Source organism: Anomalospiza imberbis, chromosome 5, assembly GCF_031753505.1.
Source record: "Anomalospiza imberbis isolate Cuckoo-Finch-1a 21T00152 chromosome 5, ASM3175350v1, whole genome shotgun sequence".
NCBI classification, from domain to species: domain Eukaryota; kingdom Metazoa; phylum Chordata; class Aves; order Passeriformes; family Viduidae; genus Anomalospiza; species Anomalospiza imberbis.
Genome location: NC_089685.1, coordinates 61030518 through 61051508, shown reverse-complemented (window position 1 = coordinate 61051508; position 20991 = coordinate 61030518). Strand labels below are relative to the sequence as shown.

At 47.2% G+C, this 20991-nt stretch overlaps 1 protein-coding gene across 5 annotated transcripts; it reads right to left on the bottom strand.

Moving 5' to 3' along the window:
* Window positions 1–1159: 1159 nt before the first annotated feature.
* On the bottom strand, window positions 1160–20290 carry GTPBP1 (GTP binding protein 1). 5 transcript variants are annotated; one of them, XM_068191260.1, is made up of 14 exons: window positions 18600–18757; window positions 16482–17630; window positions 14709–14820; window positions 12298–12478; window positions 10904–11252; window positions 10325–10448; window positions 8272–8386; window positions 7669–7813; window positions 7369–7551; window positions 6426–6561; window positions 5710–5888; window positions 5019–5216; window positions 3868–3909; window positions 1160–3428 (listed from the first exon to the last, which is right to left on the bottom strand). In XM_068191260.1, the coding sequence occupies exons 3-14, from the start codon at window positions 14812–14814 to the stop codon at window positions 3336–3338; spliced, it is 1851 nt and encodes a 616-aa protein (XP_068047361.1). In that variant the 5' UTR covers window positions 14815–14820; window positions 16482–17630; window positions 18600–18757; the 3' UTR covers window positions 1160–3335. The 5 variants fall into 5 exon arrangements, with proteins under 5 accessions (XP_068047361.1, XP_068047359.1, XP_068047363.1 ...); XM_068191258.1 differs by lacking the exons at window positions 16482–17630; window positions 18600–18757 and adding an exon at window positions 20013–20290; XM_068191262.1 differs by lacking the exons at window positions 16482–17630; window positions 18600–18757 and adding an exon at window positions 19496–19645.
* Between the last annotated feature and the right edge of the window lie 701 nt (window positions 20291–20991).

Here is a 20991-nt window from a genome sequence, read left to right as displayed (position 1 = left end):
ATCCTTATTTTCCAGCCTGATGTACTAACTCTAGGGCCAGTTAACAAAGTTATCACCTTGTCATTGAGCAGTCTTGAGGATGAAAAGCTCCTTGAAACAATGCTGAAAACAAGACTTATTCCTAAAATCTCTTAATTCCTTGGGACTAAAAACTTCTACTAGACTTAAGTCTGTGATATCATGGCTGTCCTTATTCTGCAGTCACCTCCCAAGCCTTCCCATCCTCTGCCTTACCAATAGCAGAGCCCAGCTTGGCCCCAAGGAGCAGCAAGTGAAACTGGGTTAGCAGGGACAAAGCCTGACACAAAGCCCAATTCAGGGGATCTGCTTGCTTCTCTTTTCCTTCACATGGGCTAACTACTCATCAGTTACAAAGCAAGCAGAAAGGAAATACTTCATTTTCCTTAGCGTGAGGAAGTTAACTTAGTGCATAAAAAAGGCTTAAAAATGGGAAATTGAACTGGCTTGAGGAGGGTCACAACCTTGTCTGCTTAACCTGGCCTTGGAGGAAGGCTTATATTGAGGAATACTCATGCAGCTCCTCCCAGAAGACCACACTAGGGCCAGGCTTGCTCTCTGCTGGCCCTGGACCAGCCCTCTCCAGGAGGCCAAGGGCTATGTGGGCCTCAGCTCTGGCTACCACAGCCCAACACTTACCTATGAAAGGGCTGTGCAGAGCAGAAAAAGGCCTTTGTGAACCTCTGAGATCAACTGAGGAGACGGAAAAAGGCTCCTTGCAAACCCTGGAGAGTCTCACTGTATCTGCAGAAACAGGTGAGGTGTATGTCCCAGGAAGCACAGTAGGCAGGCACTGCAAATGCTGTGCTATTGCTGCATCCTCTAGCAGAGTTTCTCACATGGGGCTGGCCCCAGGTGATTTGCTAGAGCTGCTCTTCACACCCACTCACATCTCAAAGTGCACAGCTCACACCACACCCGTGTTCTCATTTTACCACTCTGCCACGGTGGTGCACATCATTTTGGCCAGAGTAAAAGCTGTCAGGGCTGTGCAGAGGCTCAGCAGCAGCTCTCCTGTGCTGTGCCATGCCCTGCCCTGCTGTCACTATGAGCACAGCCTCGTCTTGTAGCCAGCAAAGAAACCCGGTGCTAGTCAAACCACCTTCCTCTGTCCAGAGGGACAAAAATCAAGAAGACACACTTTTACTTGGAACAAACTTTTTTAAAATTTATTTTATAGATCACACCAGCCTGAGTGATCTGTAAATGCTGGTCACAAAAGAGAGATCACACCACCTCCTTTGCACAAATTGAAGTGAACCTTCTTTCAGTCTTGGCAGTCTCCTTCATTTGGAGCACAAGGAATGGAGAAAGAGAAAACCGCCTGGAGCTCCCTGCTCCCCTCAGAAGCAGAGGACAGTGAAATCAGATGCAGTTTGATGCTGCTACAGGGCCAGAAGACAAACAAGCCAGGCCCTCATGCCCTGCTTAGCCACACCTCACACCCCCTCACAATGCGGGTGCTATTAGTGTTGTAGCCGCCTATAGTTCCTCCCTCGCCAGGAGAGTGCTGGTATTTAGGCACATAGCTTGGAAAAGGACTGTCTGACCTCCCCCTTCCACCCACTGCAGTCTCTAAGGCAAAGGACCCTGGTCTCCAAAGCATGTTTCTTGCCTCTCCCGTGCCGCTTAATGCTCTTGGAGTGCTGGTGTTGGCAGCGGGAGATGCGCTCTGCCACTCAGCCGGCCTGGAAGCCCACCCCGAGTCACAAGGTGAGATGGAATGAACTCCACACAGGTGACACAGAGTGTGGAACAGGAACAACCTGCTAAGGAGGGACAGAAACTTTGCAGTCTCTCTCTGATTAAAATAAAAGTTCTTCATTGGAGGAGGAAGCCCTCAGAGAAACTGAGCCTGACCATGCCTGCTGGAGGGAGCCATGATTTGCTGAGGCTGCCACCTCCTCCTCAAAATGCTACCATGCTCCCAGCGCTCACTATAAGCTGGCAGAGGATAATTCTTGTCCTTACTGGAGCCAAGGGAGGAGGTAGGGTTAGAAGAAAAGAGATCAAAATAAGCAGGGAATAATAATTTGAAAAACTCATTAAATGGTTAAAAAAACCATTCTAACAGTAATTTGTAAACTGTCCTTGCAGGGCCTTCTTGGAGAAGTCAGAATTTCTCAATAAGAAAAATAAAATCTTAAAAAAAATTCAGTGAAAGTCAGAAAAATTACCACATACTTCCAACCTTGAAAGTACTTCTATAAATTTGGTACCAATTTGTCACTGCCCTCTTTAGCAAGAGGGGAGAAGACAAATCCTGCCTCTGCCATGGCAAAGTTTGGCCAGTGAATTCCAAAAAGGTTTTGGAAATCTTGGAGTAAACAAAATCAAGGGGGGGGTCATGTTAGCCTGATGTCTCTGTTCCAAAGTTATCTTACCACCTGTGACCTCTATCCATCGAGGTGAGAAGGCTTTCTCTGGCTCAAGGGACGGACTGAGTGCTCCTGCACTGTTCTTAATACTGTCAGTGGAGCTGCTGCAGCCTTGGGAGGCAGGTTAGATGTGCTCCAATGTGCACTGAACAAACACTAGGAAAAGCAGCACGATGGGAAGGGGAACTGGGTGGGTAAATGCCTGCCCATTTAACTCTGTTGCTAGTTAAAATTTTAAGTGCTTTCAACATTATTTGAGGATATTGAGCATAGGATCCCTGAACTTAACATCAACAACTGCTTCCCAGTTTGTTTCCCTCTTAGATCTCCAACTAAGGAACTTTCTTACCATCTCCTTCAAACTGCAGTCATTACAACATTAAATTAAATCCACTTAGAAATAGTTTAAGAGGGAGGGAATCCAAAACATTATTTGGCACAAGGCCACAGTGGTGATGAAACGATGCTCCATGGAGCCATCCTAAACAACCTGTTTTAACCTTTGCAAGTCTGAAATTTCAGGCATCTGATAACCCCTGGATCTGAGACAGCAAGTAGGGGAGAGCAGCAAGTCCTGTGGACAGAAAGGGGTGAGGGAGGAGGGAGGCAACTAACTGGCTCTTTGCAGCTTTATCCAGACTCCCCTCTCATCTTCATGCACACAAAATATAATAAAAACTAATAAGAATAAAAACTAAGCCCATGATGTACAAAAATGTGTCGACAGGGGTAGGAGGAAGGTGTCAGTTACTCAGTTCTCTGTCTTATCACCTTCATTAGCTTATAAATTATGCTCCTCTCCATCGCTTCCTGCAGGGAGGAGGGACGATTCTTCTGCAGCCAATCAGCTGGGATGGGTTTTGGTTTACGCTGCTCTGGATCTTTTGGATAAGAAATGAAGGGATGGGGAGTTCTTCAGAGAGAGGAGGAATAAGAAATTCAGCAGCCACTGGCAGGAGTCACACAGGCTCCCTGAGATTTCACTTTATGGCGCTGACCCCCACGTCGACGGCCTCCTCCTCCGACTTTTGACTGAAAAACAAGACTGACTTTAGTGCAAAGCAACCCCTCCGTTGGGATATCAACACAGCAGGAATTCAGATGGATCACACACACATTCAGACAGCAGCAGGGCAGTTGTGACTGATCAGCTTTCTACCACTGCAGGAAGGCAATAAGGCAGGAGGGAGACAGACACACCATGAGGGAAGGAGGAGAGACAGATGCACCAGGAAGTTTTGCCCTTCAAGCTGGGAAGACTTTGATTTCCCAAGTTTCTAAATGCTTCACTCTCATGAGAGCCAGCAAGTGCCATGGGGCTCAGCATACAGGAAATCAAGGCCTCAGGCTCCCTTGACTTTGTACAGAATTGAAGGAGAGCCCCCCGCCCCCTACCATGGCTCTCAGGCTCACCTGACTCTTTTCCCAACCTCAGCAAACCCATTGTTTCTCTTTGAGAGCAGCCAAATACCTTATTGCCCTCACGGATGTGGGGCTCTTCATCCAGTGCAGGCTGAGGGGACGCAGCAAAGAGAGAGAGGAAGATGTAAGCAAGAACAAAAGCAACCCAGAGCCTCAGGGGGAGGGATGAAACAAAGAGCAAGCTGGGACCACTACTTACAACCACAGCGATGCTACAAAAAGACATGGACAAGATGGAGGACTGGTGTGAAGCCCCAGGGATATGCAGAGGGACAGAACCCCTGCCAGGGGACCCCCTTTGATGAGCAGTCTGGCTCAAGAGGGTGAAATTTGACCATGGCAACTAATATAGCTAGAATTAAGGGAAACACCGTGTCACTTGACAGAGTCAGTTCCTGAACACTTCACTTCCTGAAGAAGTACCCTACAAGGAGAGGACCTTTCTTCTATCAGTAATAAAGCTGGTCAGTAGGCCTGCAGTGAGAATTGAATTTCCATTCCTTTCAGGCCAGAAAGACTAGGTATCCTCCATGGACGAGCTGAACTGAAAAGTCCTAACCAACAAAACAACCTAGATAAATTTCTCTAAAGAAAAATTTCAAGGCTTTCCTTCTTCTTGGATGTCCCCATCCTTATTTTTCAACAGGGCAGATGACCTGTGCCTAATACATAGGTTGTAATTTCTCTAGTGTAGGGATATTCTACCTCTCATTCAGACATCTAAGACTCGTTCTGTGACTGGTTGTTGTATGTTTCACTAGTTCAGCTACTGGGTATATAGTGACATTTCTTCACTGTGCACATGGTCAAAGCAGTGAAACAGGTTGCCAAGGGGAGGTTCTGCAGTCTTTCCCCTTGGGAGGTTTTTAAGACATGACTGGATAAAACCCTGAGCAACCTAGTCTGACTTCACAGCTAATCCTATTTAGAGCAGGAGGTTAGACTAGACACTTCCTGAGGTCCAATGTGAATTGTCCCAGTAGCCTGAGCTGCTGTCTGCTGCAAGGTCAGCCATGGAGTCATCCAGTCATCAGAGAATTATGATTCCTGCTGTGAGACTACTTACATTTCTATTTGTTCCTGCAGCAAGGTGAGTTCGAGGTATGAGGGGATAATACTTGTGCTTTAGAGTGCCCTTCCTCCAACAGGTGAAACCATGACACAAACAGCTAGGACAGACATGGTATTTTCCTCACTTACCAACGGTTGCAGGGCAGTAGGTGTCAGTGGTGCTGCAGCTGTTGAGGGGGCCTCATCCCCAGCTGCTGGGCCTCCAGCTGCCGTCCCAGCAGCGGGAACACCATCCTCTCGTTTCGTAACAGCTCCCTTCTTCGTTGACTGCATCTTGATCTGCTGTGGCTTGGAGTTCATTGGTGAGTTATTGGTGGTCTGGAGTAGCTGCAAATTGCAAAGGGAGAGGCCAAACTCAGCATTAAAATAGCCAGGCTGATCTGGCAAGGTTCACTGCTGCTTTTTAATAAAAAGCCTCAGGAGAATTTGTAAAAATAACCATAAGGAGAAGAATGCAGCAGCTGTTCAAAGAAACCTAGACCTCTGATCTTCCACCCTTGGAAAGGACCATTTGGCTGAGGTGACTAACCTCCACAACATGACTCAAACAGACCAGCTTCAAGATGTCAGAAAGAGACTGAGCCTTAAGAACCAGCAGCATATGACAGCCCCTCCCTTTACATTCCCTCATTCACACCAGCTAAAGACCCACCACATGACAAAGCACATGGGTCATCCTTGACCCATGTCAGTCCTGATGCTTGTGGTTGAAGCACAGCCTCTTGCCTCAATCTTCCAGAGCTATCTTGATTCTCCTGCTGGCTTCTCAGTGCAAGAAGTAGCTAATGGGCAAAAGCAAGTGGGACTTGGCAGCCTTTACCTTAGTGATGGTACCCACAGCTTTGGTGCGGCCTTCCCGGAAGACCAGCCGCTGGTCTATATGTAAATATTCCGGGGTTTTGATGAAGCGGAAGTGCACCGTGGCTTTGTCCCCTGTCCGCAGGCAGTCCTTGTCCATGCTGAGAATCGTGGCCGTCTGACGGATGCTGCCACAATGCACTGTGAAAGTAAAGCACAAAGGCTTTCAGCAGCCAGGCCCATTAGTGGAACGAGCTTCAGAGACACATCTGAGGCAGCTCCTCACCCAACAGCAAAGACCGTATGAGTCACGCAGCTGCCTTTGTTCCATCCCAAAAAGAACATGCACATAAGCTAGAACAGCTGCCTTCAAATCCTGCCTGTCCTGGAGCACCTTCAAGAATCCTACACACCAAGCAGCTGGGTTAGAGGTCAGGACCCAAAATGAGTCTTTCCATCAGCATTTGGAAGTGGAGAATTTTTGCACTACAGAGATATTAGCACAGGCAGGCTCCAGGTACATTTGAGAGCACACATCTCCTTTTTACCTTATAGCCTTTCCCTACTCTCTGTTAGCTCCCTTCCCTCTCCCTTCCACAGTGCTGGGAAAAGCAAAACCAGGAACTATGGCATATATTCAGGTTGGCAGAGACATCAGGAGCAAAATTATCTTAGGCTAGATCTGATGCAAAATGCTACCACTGGGAAACAAAGACAATCCAACACTGACACACGTACCCATGGCCTGGTATCGTGGGCTGATGGTGGTGGGGTGATGGAGCACCAGAATCTCTGCTTCAAACTCCCACGACGCTTGTGGATTCAGGCGTGGTGACACCATTACCATGCCTTTCCGGATGGAAGAACGCTTGATCTGAAAAGCAGAGACACAAAAAACCTTAGCATGATTCTCCAGGGAAGAAATCAGCTGCTCTGGCTGACTGCATCCAGCAGAATCCTAAGGGATTTCACAGATACTATCTCATGCTCAGCAAAAGGCAAAGCAAAAGCTTCATAGCTGTATGTTATGTATATGATATTATGTAAAGGTTGCAAAAATCAAATTCAGCTGAAGTTTATAAGGAACATTTAGAGTACTGGAAATGCTGGACACTTGACGCATTTACCTCACTGATCCTTTAAAAGCAAAACATACATCCTGGTTGCACATTATCCAAGGAAAGGATCTCTCCTAAATCATGATGTCTGTTAATATAACATGATAAGCCCGAACACATGAAGTATGGTGTAACTTAAACTATATCCCCTTAAAATCAGTGCCGCTTCTATTGACAGAAACTTTTTGCAAGAGGAGTCATATCAAATTTTGCTGATTTTTAAATCCCAAATCATGCAGCTGGTCCTACAAGCCAAGAGGAGTAGTGTGAATACTCTGTGCAGGTTACTAATGCAGTTCCAGCACAAAAGGAGACTTTTCTTGCAATGCCTCCACCTTCTTAGATATCTCCAACATCATTGTCTAGTGGCACTGCTATCCCCTGGCAGCTCCTAGCAGGAAAAACCAGGATGTGGAACCACAGAGGTTCTATGGGATTCCATTACACAGCAACATCAGGCAGCTGATGTATGTAGAAACAGCCTTACTGCAGCTGAACTCCAAGAACACTCGAAAATTAAGAGGGCAGTTCCTGTTCTGGGGGTCTAGAGGAGATCATCTCACCTTCTTCAAGGCAAAGGAGGCAGTCTGCCCTCCCCGCACCTCTTTGACGGGCATCCTCTTGCGGTGGATGGACTTAACAGCGATAGGGAGGAAGTTGCCAAGGGGATCTGGCCCCAGCAGCAGGGTGTCATTTAGCTTGATTAGGCCTCTCAGTGTCGTCCCAGAGACAACTGTTCCTACACCCTATGCCACAAAAGAAAAAGCAGTAATTGTGGTTACTCTACCAGGCCAGCAAAAGAGCTCTAGAACTCTCCTCTAAAAGAGGGAACAGAATATTCTTCCAAATACTAGGCCCCTTACCGGGACAGAGTAAGTATCGTCTATCTGGAATTCTGCTGGCTCTTCTTCCCTGTAACTGGTCCGTGGAGACAAGAGATTAAGAAACATCTTCAGCAAATCTAGATTCTCCCCAGTAACATTTGAAATCTGGAAAATTGGGCACATCCTGTAAAGGAAAATTGATGAAAATGGAGTTAGTTCACCTTCCTACCTGGCCTTCCACATGTAGGGAGACATCCAAAATCTTGGGACTAATTCAATATACTGTGCTAGGAAGGGAGATCCTGGCAAGCAGTCAGATGCACAACACCCCATGTTTGAAAACCTGCAACATTGCCTCTGCTTTCCAATGACATTTGGGAAAAGGTGTAAGGTTCTGAAGAAAGAACTGAAGGAAGCCAAATGCCCTGCTGTCTTCTGCAGACTGCCCAGGAGCAGCCTCTCATTTCTGCCTCAGAGAGGGAAACACAAGCAGGTAAGCCTCAAAATCAACACACTCTTATGGAACACACTCCACATGGCAGATAAAACCTTCACACATCTAGACAATGGGACTCTCTGAATCTCCTCACCCAGTCTCCACATAGGATTGAAAGAGAAATGATTCTCCTCTACTCCCGTTACCTCTCTGAGCTGAAGTTGGAGGCTGTTACAATGACATCATCCTTGCTCTGAACCAGCACGGGAATCTTCCTGCACCCTGGGGACTTCAGCAGTCGCTGTAACAGCTTCAGGGTTTCTTAAAGGGTGAAATGAATATTGTTAGGGCAGCATCTCCCCTCTTTACAAATCACTTTTGTGGGGTCTCTCCCCACAGGGAGATGGATGCTCTGGCCACAGATAAGACAGGAGAAGATGGCTAAAGGTGAGACTGTGAGTTTGCTGCAGCCCAGGTAGGACTTAGGAGCCATTCCATCTTCCATTTCATGCCAGCTAGCCTGCTGCCAAGCGACGCCATACATTAACAGACAGACAAGTTCGCAATGCTGTGAAGTAGATATTTTGTAGCTGTCTATTAGTAGCTTTAAGCAGTTACAAGGTATTTCCTCTTTCTTAAAAAGGATTTTTTATAGTGAATTAATTGAAAATCAGGACTCAGTGACAGAAATATTTGAGATTATGCAAATTGCAAATCTGTTTTGACCAAACAAACCTCAATACATTTTCCTGGCAGTCAACATGCCATAGGAGGCTGGAGAAGCATGAAGGAGGTAAAGATTATCATCACAGACTAGGACAACGTGGGTGGACCATATACAGAAATCAGTGTTTTGGGACAAATCTCATGGCTCCAATTTTCAGCTTTTGCCTCTTTTTAACTTATTTTCTAGGCCTCATATCCAGCAGCCAGCAGGGGCATTACTTGATGCACTAGTATCAACCTCCTACAAAGTGCCTGACAATAAATAAAGAAAAAACAGAAAAGGGTACTAAGGGCTTAAAAGAGCAAATAATTTATGTTCTACAATTGTCATCCAATTAGACTGGTTTTTGTAAACAAGCGATTGCCTGTGGGAAAGTAATGTTTTGGATACAGAAACGCAAACATCTAATCAGGCCATCTGCTCTTCACAGATATACCTGAGTCAAATCTTGAGTCTATTTACTTTAAACAGAGCATGTCACGGGAGTAGCTTCTCCCAAGAGCAGCTCTTCTCTCCTCATGCTGAGCCAAAGGCTCTCCTTTCTTCCCAGTTATTATCTTATGGTCAGGCCTTACATTTATTTGCTGAACATCTAGTATAGAGACACACAGATTATCTTCTGATCATATGCATCTATTTGCCTGAAATATATTTAGGATTTTTATAGTAATGCACTGAACTACAGACAGTACGAGGAGCATTCACTTTCCTGATTCTTAGGACTGATTATCAAAGAAACCTCATTGCTCCAATTAACCACAGCATGTTTCTGAAGGCATGAGAAATGCTTAAAGAGAATTTTTAAAGTGAGGATAGGTCACAGCCTGAAAAAACACCATGCATGGGTTAATGGGATGCTGCTGGGGTCAGAGGTGCTTCTTTAACTCTGCTGAGAAAAAAATCACTAGCCCATGCTACTTGTTGCCATCCCTGCTTGCATCTAGTCCTGCCTCCCATCCTGCTACCATAGCCTACATATGTAGCTGCTTCAAACCATGATTTATTAAGTGTTGGTTGGTTGCTCAGACAAGAGGAAGGAGCTGCTGTAGTTATGTCAGCATACCTGAGAAGTGCCCAGGTGAGCAGGAGGTAACAAGCAGCTGCCCCTTCACTAACAGTAGGGGGAGATCAAGTCCAATCACAGCTTGAGATCACACTCAAACTGTGGGCCGGGAGGAAAGCAGCTTTCAAAAGAACTTCCAGACTTTTCCTCCAGCTTTAAATATTCAGAGAGAAAGCAAAGCCAAAATCCCAGCTGTATGCTGCTCCTCTTAGAGCTCAATTAAGCAAAAACTTGTAGCAAACACTTTTGGGCTGCTGAGTCCCCAGGGTGGGTAATTTTGACACAGTGAGTGTAAGTCAACCATCTGCAAAATGAGCAAGGGAAAAGCATAGATTTCTGGAAGGTGTTTAGGATGCACTCAGAACCAGATTAAGCAGCTTTCTTCCAGCAGTAGTTCCTGAACCCAAGCAGAGGACAGCAACACGTACAGAGGTAAGAGACAGCCCTGGAGAGAGCCTGTAAGACTCACCTTGCAGGATGTTGGCAGGACACATGTCAATCTTGGTCACCACAACAAAGACAGGCACGTTTAGTGCAAGCGCCAGGCCTAAGTGCTCCTTGGTCATTCCAACAATCCCAGCATTACTCCCAACCTACACCAGGGATACAAAATACAGGGATGTCAATGCTTCTTCTGCAGTAAGCTGGATTACAGAGACAGCCTTGTGTCAGACATGCAGTAGACCATGGTTAGGTTGTAGATGTGCCACTGGGGCCATATGATCAGACCCAGCTCATCTCAGATGCCGTTGGACACTGGCAGAGGACTGACTCATTTCTCCCCAGTTTTAACAAGGTTTTCTAAAATTCAGAAATCTTTCCATTTTCAAGAATCACAAACCTTGGGCTTGTCTGGGACTGACAGTCCTGGGGCACATGCCTCACAGTACAGGACAGATAGCCACAGAGGCTTCTGCTCTCCTGTACTGTGAGATGTTGCCTCCCTCCAAAACACCACAGGCACATTGCAACAGGAAAAAAGTTGAGGCTGTTAAAGCTGTGAACAGCCCGACTCCAGCTGGTATGGTCCATCTTTCTTGCTACCTACCATAAGCATGCAGAAGTCAGGCAAGTGGCCGGTCATGCCAAAGACGGTGGTTTTCAGGTATTTTTCGTGACCAGCCAGATCAATGAAAGTAATGACCTTGGTGGATTTCTCACAGATCTTTGTCCATTCCAAGCTGCCACCGTGGCTGTCAGGTTTGTTCACCACGTTGCCCTCGCTGTCGAAGCCCAGAATGTCATTGCCCACACTGCTGGTGCGGCCTGACTCAATCTCGTGCTTGTGGCGGAAGAGCTTTTGCCGAGCAAAGCCCCGGCCATTGTCTAACTCGCCGTGAGTCAAGACACCCAGCAAGGTGCTCTTCCCTGCGTCCACATTGCCAACCACTGCTACCCTGCAGGGGAAAGGAAAAGGAGCCTGGTAAAATATGGTACTTGAAATGAACAAGTGATCCAAAAAACCCAAACATCACTGCTCTTGCAAGTAACTGGCTTTTGCTCCCTATCCTTCAAACAGAGACTAAAAAATGTTAGAGCTTCACAAGCAGAGATTCCTTTACAGTTATTAACTAACAGAGGAGATCCCAGACTCTGGGGACTGGGATGTGGAAGATTGTGGGAACACGTCACTGGTGTCCAAAGCATAGTCAACTGAACGTGACGTTGCTTGATGCCACACAGTGTCTCTATTCCAACTCCTTGTCTCCGCAATCCAACGTAAACACTGTGGCAATTCAAAAGGAAGACTAAAGCCCAAGTCGGTCTAGAACACCTCTGCCTTTCTCATATTTCTTATGTTGCAACAGCACCAAGAGCTAAGAAGAGCACAAAAATTAAAATTGTTGTTCCCAGAAATGGATATGCTCAAAAAAAAGTTATATACTTTAGGAGGAAGCCATGTCCTATAGCAAGCTCCTTCTTTGATCAACGTGGCTATTATGGCTGTTGGCAAATGTTGGAAATCCTCTCCATCCAGGTCTGGGCAGACTCTCAAGTTACGTTATATAAGCTAGTATATGTCCATTAAAAGGTGACTTGGATCATCACAGTCTTGGAACAGAAAAGGCTCCTTTGTCAAAAGTATTGTGTTCCAGCAGTGTGCATATATACACATACATACAGCCACATGTGCACACGTGACTCTCCTCTGGCAACCCAGCATACTAAAAGATGCCCCCAGCTGTGAGGCTGTCACCCAGAGAGCAACAGCCCTCTGCTAAATACAGGCAAATTTCCACCAACAGTTTGCTCACAAAAGAGACAGCAACACCAACAAAAAGGCAATTTCATCAGCAAGGAGTGGTCAAGCTCGACTCCCTTTGTTGGGTAGCTCCAACACCCAGACCCAAAGCGGCGTTGCTGGCTCAGCACCACGCACTGCTCACACGGTAAAAATGCAGCTGAGCTGCTGACTAACCCTGTCTCCACCCGGCTCCTCACCTGACCTCCAGGAAGTCGTTGTCACCCACACGTTTCCGAACGAGGTAGTCGCGCACCTTGCCCCCGGCCTCCTGGTGCTCCCTCAGGAGGATCACGTCTGCCTCGATCTGCTCTGCCATGCTCTTCAACGTGGCATAGGACGCCTCCATGTCTGCCTCACTCAGCCCGTACTCGGTCCCATCTGGTGTGGTGTGCAGGAGACAAAGGGCAGTCAGTGAGCAGCACCTTGCAACAGGCAGCAGCACTGTCATCCTGCCTGGGGCCTTCATACCCATTGGGATTTATATGTGGACTGGAGGTGTCAGCCATGTACACAGAGTAAACACTCTTGGCCCAAAATAAAAAGGGATGGTCTTCACTCTATGTCTTAAAAGACACTAGAAAACCGCCATCTTTCATCTAGAGGAGTTTTCTTCATAATTTTTACAAGCAAATACATAGGGATTGGCAAGAAAGACACATTTCTGTCTCATTCCCTTATTTCACATGCTGAAGGTACTTTGTGTCCTTCAATCAGATAAAGAATCTCCTCTCACATTGCAAGAAGAGGTAAAGCAATAACAAAAGGAAAGCTCTGAGTGAAGCATCACCACAATTAGCCAGTAAATGTGGCATTGCCTCCTCTGAGCAGCTCACCCAAGCAAAAGAGCTGACAGTCAGAGCATGACAGTGGTAACTATCTAGACAAGGTCAAGGCCATCACTGTCTTTTTCCCAATCCAGGTGCTGTGAAGGTGCAGAGATTTGACCCCAGAACCTCCTCTGTGGGTAAAAAATGCCCCCAAAACAACAAAGGTGGAGAGCCACACTGCACCCAGATGACCAAAGTTATTGCCATGTGTACATGATCACACGCATGGCTGACTCATCGGCTGGTAAGCAGGAACTGCAGTTTGCATGAACTTATCAGCATTTTAATTAGTGCCCAGCTCTAAAACTAGCAGAGTTACCGGGCGATTTCCAGCCTTGCTCATAAGCTGTCTGCGACTGAGGAAAACTAAAACAAGCCTTGGGTTGTAGGAGGGGAACGAGAAGTAGGGGGCAGGAGATGGCAAGACCCAAGGGAGAAAGGGAAAGGTCACTACTGGTGAACTAATGATCTTCCTATGGCAGTCTTCAATTGCTTCTCAGTCAGCTGAGTTGGGTATCTGGGATGATCAAAATCACAGATGCTAAAAGGGAATGAAAAGGAGCAACAGTGGCAGGGATACCAAAATCCTTTCTCTGTTGAAAATACGCCCATCTTCCTCGGCTACACTGCAACCCAAAATGAAGTCAGAAGTTTAGCCTCATATTTTAAGAAACAAATGCCTACTTCTGAGTAAATCATTCCAACACCCACCAGTTAATACTCTCACAAGGTATCCTAGAAGAAAAAGCAGGTACTAGCCTGACTAGCTAGAACTCCACTGCAGATATGCTTATCCCAAACACCAAGGATACAGTCTACATGTGGGAAGCTTGCTTGGAGGAAAGAGCATAATCCCTGGCTGCATGAACACTGGCCATTTAATTATGGCTTTTCCTCTACATTGGCTGCTTCACAAAACTCCAAGAAAACCCAAAAAGCACACAGTTCTGAGGTTGCACAGCTCTGTCCCTCCACTATTTCAGCCAATTCTGGCAGGGTTTCTTATTCTTCCTCAAACACAGCAAATGCCTGATCACGACAACTTCATATTCAGTAGCTATCCAGTATACTTGAAACATGCCTTTCACCTTATGATAACCACAGACAATTATTTTATAATCAGAAATGTCTATTTCAAAGCAAGGGCATGCCTTGCCCTTTACCAGCATTTGCCAGCATCAGATGCAAATACTCAAACTGTCAAAAAGAACAAAAATGTAATCCATGCTAACTGCTAAAATCTGCAAAGGCAAATGACTGCGGTCACACGCAAACTAATGACAATAAAGGTCTCATGATGAGCAAAGGAAAACACTTCCCTCCATACTAACACAGAAAGTCAGCACCATATATTTTGGCTATGTGAAGTATCTATAATAAATTCCTGTGGGGCAAAAATATGTTATTTCCAACGGAGCAGTGAACAAAATCAGAAAGAACAAGACCTTCACAGACACCGAGGACATCTGTGCTAAAGCTGTTATTGTAATTTTAGATTCTTCGCCTTTTTCTGGTGAGCTCAGACAAGATATGCCTTATTTCCAAAAAATAACTTGCATGATTTTATTAAAAAAAAAAAAAAGTTTCGCTCCACTACATGAGATAGTTGTCAGGAATAAAATAAAAGAATCTGTCCCACATATTCTGCTATGTTTTATGGACATTTTCAAGTTATTCTGGAAAAATAAGCACTACCTGCAGCAGCAGTCTAGTTAGATGAACTAGGTTTTTCTTATAATTTTAAGAATTTTTTGTTGTTTTGCTGGGGAAGCTATACTCACCTGATCCTTGTCCAATGACATAGATGGTCTCCCCACATCCCTCATCAATCCTCTCTGACATCTGCTGGAGCAAACTGTCATATTGCTCTGAAGTTGGACTCACCATCACCAGCTGGAAAAAAAGATTGAATATCCATTTGCAGATGTCAGGAAAACAATTTCAAAACCAGCTTCAGTTACAAGCACAATCAATGTGCTTTATTGAAAGAGAAGGATTCTTTTTCCAGGACCGCTTTGTGGTGGTTTTGTTTTCTTTTTTACTCCGCTTTTGCTGACAGCTATTTCCTTGTGACATGGCACAAGGTTGTTTGTCTGAGCTCAGAGTTCATTTATGCAGGAAAATACACTTCAAAGCAAGTAAGAATACCAAGTATCTCATTTTGATGTAACCAATGTTTAAAAGCCACATTTAAGTGAACACTGCAATATGTTTTCATTCAAGGAAAACAGAAAGGGGAGCAGATATTTTCTCCACAGAAATTCCTTAGCTGGGTACTCCACAGTCTCTGCTGCGAAGAGTGCTGCTGCTTCCTTGAAACATGACTGGACAGCCACAGAAAGCCAACCAGACCTCACTGCAGAGAACACCTGGGCACCAAAATCCAGAGCATCTTTTAAGTCTTTGATGTCCCCTTCTGTTTTCTGAGGGGGCAGAAGGAAAGGAGAGAACGCAAATAAACATTATTTTCAAATTTTAGGTACTTTACACAACGGTGCTGAGGGGCAGACATGCAAAGCAAATTGTATGAGCACATCTGGAGGTTTCAGCAGTGGAGAGCTGCAGTTTTGTAGGCCAGCAGCTGTGCTACCAACAAACTTTGACTGCAGCTATTGCAATAATCAAACTTCCTTTGCCCTTCCCTTCAGGAACATCAAGAGAATGAAAAAATAAAACAGAAACAAAGCAGAAAATGAGGACAAGAGAGTGCTTCAGGAATGACTTTCCCTAGAATGGAATAGCACCATTTCTGGCAGAAACCTGCACTGCTCACACAGTACAGCTGAGGACACTTGCACAGAGCAGCCACAATGGTGGCATGGCAGTGAGAGACCAAGGAGACCTCCATCAGCCACTCTACCTGCTCCCTGGCTGCCTCCATGGTTACAAATCTGTTGGTGGCTGAGCATCCCAGTACAGTAGCCTGATAGCTGTAGCAATTGAGATATACATTTCTGTGAAAAAGGCACTCTTAGTAACAATTATTAAAGGCTGACACCCACCAAGAGCCCTAAGGGTAGACATACCTGTGCCAACACTCAGTGACATCCACAGCTGTCCCTACATACACATCCCAAAATCACACCCAGAAAGAAGCACTTCCCTTCACTATGCACTGAGACTGAAAGCTGTGCTAAATTAGATGTTTGCCTAAAACATATGGCTTAGAGCATTTGACAATAACATCCTCATGTCTGCTCAACATTCCCTAAAACAGCCTGGCTTGCTTAGCACAGTTAACACAATGTGTTTTCAAGGAGAAACTACCTTTACCACCACTATTACACACTTGATGAAGGCCTTTTTTGGAAATCTAGAATGTAAAGGAACCCAACCCCCCACAAATAACGTTTAAGCAGTTTCCAAAACCATAGTGATGCATGCTGGGACACTGAAGCACAGACAGCAGGTGCTGGTTAGAAGGTTTAAGGCTGCCAAAGCAACTTTTTCCATAGATGTTAAGGGTCCCAGACAGCAGGGATGTGTCTGCAAGGGCCAGACAGCTACAAGAGATACAATCACCTTCACATGCCCCTTTTGGACACATGCCCTACCTAAGCCTTTCAACTACTTGGTGTGGTCTGCAAAGTGTACCAAAGCACTCTGCTCTGCAAGGTCACAGTCCTTCTATTTCATGCTATAAAAGAATGAGTCTTGCTTTTATTAGTTTTTCTTTCAGTTCTGTTTTCTTTTAGTTTCATTTTCTTCTTGAGGGAAACCACTGGATGTAAAAGCACTGAGAGCGAAATCAGCAACTGGTGAGAGGCTCAATCCGGGCAGGAATGGATGGCTGTGTTCTGATGTGTAGGGCTCATTTTGCCCTGCAAGTATTTTCAGGAATACCTGGATGCACAGCAGACAAGCTCACTCTTTTTAGGCCAGTGCACCAGCACAAGCCAGAGACTCAGGAAGATCTATTAAACAGGCTGTAACACACACAAAGATCAATAAAATAGCAGGGGCCATAAGCACAGGGCAAATTAACTTCAGTTTCTTCAAGACTCATCACCAGCTTTGTTCGTCTGAGTCCAAGTGCTTCAGCAGTGTGAGCAGGCAGAGTGCTGCAACAAGTACCAAGGCAGTCAGCAGCTCATTGTACCCTTTCCTCACGTTGCCAGGCAGGAGGGCTGGGGGCCTCAAACAGCACAGGCTCACTCACGTCAGCCCACAACACTGTTCCCCCACACTGCTGCTTTCACTGCCATGCAAAGGTGCTCCTGAAGGGTGCTCCAGTAGCAGATTGCCTCCAAAGTTTACTCCATGACCGATGAAGTTGACAGCTCGTATGACATAGTAGGACATCAAGAGAAGTATCTGTAGATAAAACAGCAGCTTTCATGGATCACACCTTCCAATGCCACTCAGTATTTCTGACAACTATTTCTGCAGTTGCAGCCTCAGCCAGCTGTGTAGTTTCCTGGGTCACTGCAAGATGTGACATGCTGTTTTGAAGATCTCTTGAGCTTCCTGGATGGAGAGAGCCTCTCCTCTGCCATCTCCTTGGTCAAAGAGAAGACCTCCTTTTGGTTCCTCTGCTTTTTTTTGCTTTTCACCTTTGAGCAACACCTCCATGCCTGCACTACGAATGCATGGTTTTAAGAGGTTTTCACAAAGTCAAAAATGTTCACTTTTGTTCTTTCCACTTTGTCAGGCACTGGGCAGTTCTCAGTAGGAGCCATGCGGGTCTAGCAAACTCAGGTTTCCTATAGGGCAAAAAAGTGACAACGACTTATTGTTTTATTCTTATGACAGCAGAAGGAAACATCTCACAAGTTCAAAATGCCATCTCTCAAGTCCCCTCCCAGTCCCTGGGGAAAGGTGGCTTTGCCTGCCTCCATGAGGCAGACAAACTGTAAGTATTAGGGACAAACCAAATACTATGTGGTACATAGTGCTGCTCTTTACTAGAAAAAACAGAGCTTGACATTTTGCACAGCTGGAAAGCCACCATCAGCCATCGAGTAGCTGGGGGAAAGGCACCTTCTGTAGTGTCATATTTTGTTTTCTATGCCCTGTAGACATACATTGTTCAGGTGCTATTATGTTCTGTTGTCAATGTAGATCTAAAATAAGTATCAGCTTCACTAATAGCCTTGTGTGCTATGGTTCTTGACCTGAAAGTTGATTACTGCTGCAGTGTGCTGGCACTGAAGGGAAAACAAACACCCATTAAGATCAACATGGTAATGAATTTGTGCTGATGAACGGAACTGTTTCCCTGACCAGCTGACAAGGTGCACTTGATAAGAGTATCCCAAAGTGTTCCTCTCTAAGAGCTCACCTCACACACAGGGAAAGGACCGAGGGAAAAGTATTAACACAGCCAAGGGGTGGGTCAGAAGGACCAGGACAGAACTAGCAACTATCAAACAAACTGAGTGCAGTGGGTGTCCCCATTTTAAGTAGGGACTGGAGTGGAATAATTCAACTGGAGAAAAGATGGGGTGGGGATGGGGGGGGAGGTCAGGGAGGCACAGGTTAGCTACTGCATTCTCACCATATGGGATTGCTGTTTTGAGCACACAGTGTGAGATTAACTCAAAGATGGAGCAAAGCTCACAGTTTCAGCTCTCATCCAAGGTGGGGATGAATGAAAAGTCCAGGGAAAAGATAGCAGGTGCACAATGCTGTATGGAAAAGTAAATTGTAATAAAGGTCAAAAAAATGCTTACCTACCACCTCCACAGCACCTCCAGATTTCTAGGAATGGAAGACAGACTGACACCACAAATGGGAGTTTGTGGGAGAAAAGCACTCTTCGCCACAGTTTTGGTCAGGTTCCTGGCTGTCAAGAATCAGTGATGCAGTCCTTGGCATCCTCCTTGGCCCTCTTCCACAGCAGTCACGTCCAAGACAAAGCACAGATCAATATTGGCATCCTGTACAAAAATCTTGTCCAGCTCATTAAGGCACGATCAATAGATACTACAGGTCTGATTTCTGTTCTTTACTATCTTACAAGACTTCTTCATAACGTTTGTTTTAATACAGTACCATATTGTAAAATAGCCATTAAAAAGAAAAAGGTTTCCACGTACACAGATACAATTCCTCTTTCCTTCTCTGTGTATAGAGGGCAAGAAAGTCCAGGACTCTGGAACAACTTCAGCTGGAAGCATGAAGGGGAGGGATGACAGAAAACTAGGAGGAAACAACAGCTATGCTGACTTATGGATCACATAATTACAAATGGATCAAATGAAGTTTTCAGGAGACTTTAGAGTGGGAGATAGCACCACAGTACACCAAACCCATGGCAGCAAAAGGTATACAGTTAAAGAGATCAGCCGATTAGGAACAAAAAAAAATAGAAGACAGTGACAGAAAGCAACTAAGGTAGTCTGTGGCAGGCTCTGGCACACACATATTACTACAATATACCTTCCTACAGGACGGGAGCAAGAACTGGTTCTGACAGAAATAAGACCACCACACAGTTTTGTCCCTGGGATCCTAGAAAGGAACTGCACAAGGTGAACAAGCCTTTTCTGCGTTGACTTAACCCTGTTTGCAGGAGCAAGGCACCCTTGTCACTGGGCTCTTGCGCTTAAAAGTTACAAGCTCTGACCTCCTTTTAAGATTGTGGAGAAAGTCCCAGGAACTAGTACAACTGGGAGCAGAGATAACTACAGAGACCCAGCGCGGAGAGCAAACGTCAGCGGGACGCTGCAGCAGCTGACAGCTCCAAACCCTTCGCTTCCTGAGGCTGCTCCACCGGCTGCGGGCTGGCGTCCCCCCTAGAGCAGCCGAGGCGGGGAAGGCGCAGGGCGGAGCAGCCTGTCAGCACCCTCCTGTCCCGGCCGGAGTACGGGACAACTTTACTGCGCCTCTCCCGGCCGCCTCCACACGGCACCTCCGGCTCTGCTGCCCGCCCAGCTGATGTTGGGGCCCGGGGAGCGCTCAGGGGAGCTCCCGTCCCGGAGGAGGCAGGCGGGCCTCAGCCTCTCGCTCTCCTGCGAGAGGTGCGGGGGAGCGGTCAGGTTCGGGGGCAGCCCCCCGCGCACGGCCAGCCGGCAGGGAGGAGAGCAGCGGGGGCCTGGCGGGGTGATGGCGCTCGCCGCCGCCCGCCCCCCCGCCGGGCCTACCTTACTGGTGAGGTCGATCTCGGGCTCGCCGTTGAGCGCCTCGCCGTCCTCGCCGTCGAAGGCTGCGCGGAGAGGACAGGCGGCCGCCGCCACGCGAGGCCGTCCGCCCGGGGAGCCGGGCTCCGGGGCGAACATACAGGCCGGCACCGGGGACCCCCCGGGAACCGGGGATCTGCTCCGCTCCGCCGCCGCCATCTTCCCTTCCCTGCCCGGCTCTCCGCCCCGGCACCGCCCCCGGGCCCGCCAAGGCGGCGCCCGCCAATCACCGACGGCGCAGCGGCTAATTTTGCATGTTGCCATGGCGACGGTGGGTGGAGTAGTGGTTATTCATGAGGAGAGGCCACGCCCCCTCGAAGCGCGCGAAGCCAATGGGAGCAGCACTGCCAGCTCGGCTTGTTTTCTACACATACGCACGCACAACAGAGCGCTCTCGACGTGTCCGGGGCCGGCTGTCCAATAGGAGAGCTGGGCTTCCTGACAAACAACCGTGACAGCCAATCGAATAAGGGATCTCAAAAGCCTGGGTGGGACTAAGTGCTGCCACAGAGCCCGCCCTGGTGGGAGGGCATTCTCTCGGGAGAGCCAGTGAGAAAGAGGACATTTTTTTACTGATAGTTGTGTCAGCCAATGGAGCAGGGAGGGAGTGCGCCTGCTGTCCCTGCTGGCCGCGGGACCTCCTGTCCCGGCGCGTCGTGCCGCCAGCTCCTGGGGTTCGCAAAGAACCCCGCCGCCCCTGCCGCCTCGGGCTCCCTACAGAAAAGCCCTACGCCTGCTCGCCATGCGAGCCCACAGTGTTCAGACCGCCGGCGGGGGCCGCCAGACAGGACTCGAGCGCCAAGGAGGAAACCCCTCTGGCTGAGGGGCTCTGCGGACGGGCAGGTGACCCCTGCAGAGCGGCGGGGAAAGCTGCCTGTCCTGCTCCTCCGCCTAGCCACACGCACGCTTGTGGCACCGCCGCCGCAGACGCCAACCTGTGGCG

What these genes read in the sequence shown, in the direction of transcription:
- GTPBP1 (XM_068191258.1), bottom strand. Translation starts at nt 20,207, where the DNA reads ATGGCGGCGGCGGAGCGGAGCAGATCCCCGGTTCCCGGGGGGTCCCCG. An exon ending in TCCTGCCAACATCCTGCAAG is followed by an intron (nt 8,387 to 10,324) that starts GTGAGTCTTACA and finishes TCACCCTTTAAG; the next exon opens with AAACCCTGAAGCTGTTACAG. An exon ending in ACGATACTTACTCTGTCCCG is followed by an intron (nt 7,552 to 7,668) that starts GTAAGGGGCCTA and finishes TTTGTGGCATAG; the next exon opens with GGTGTAGGAACAGTTGTCTC.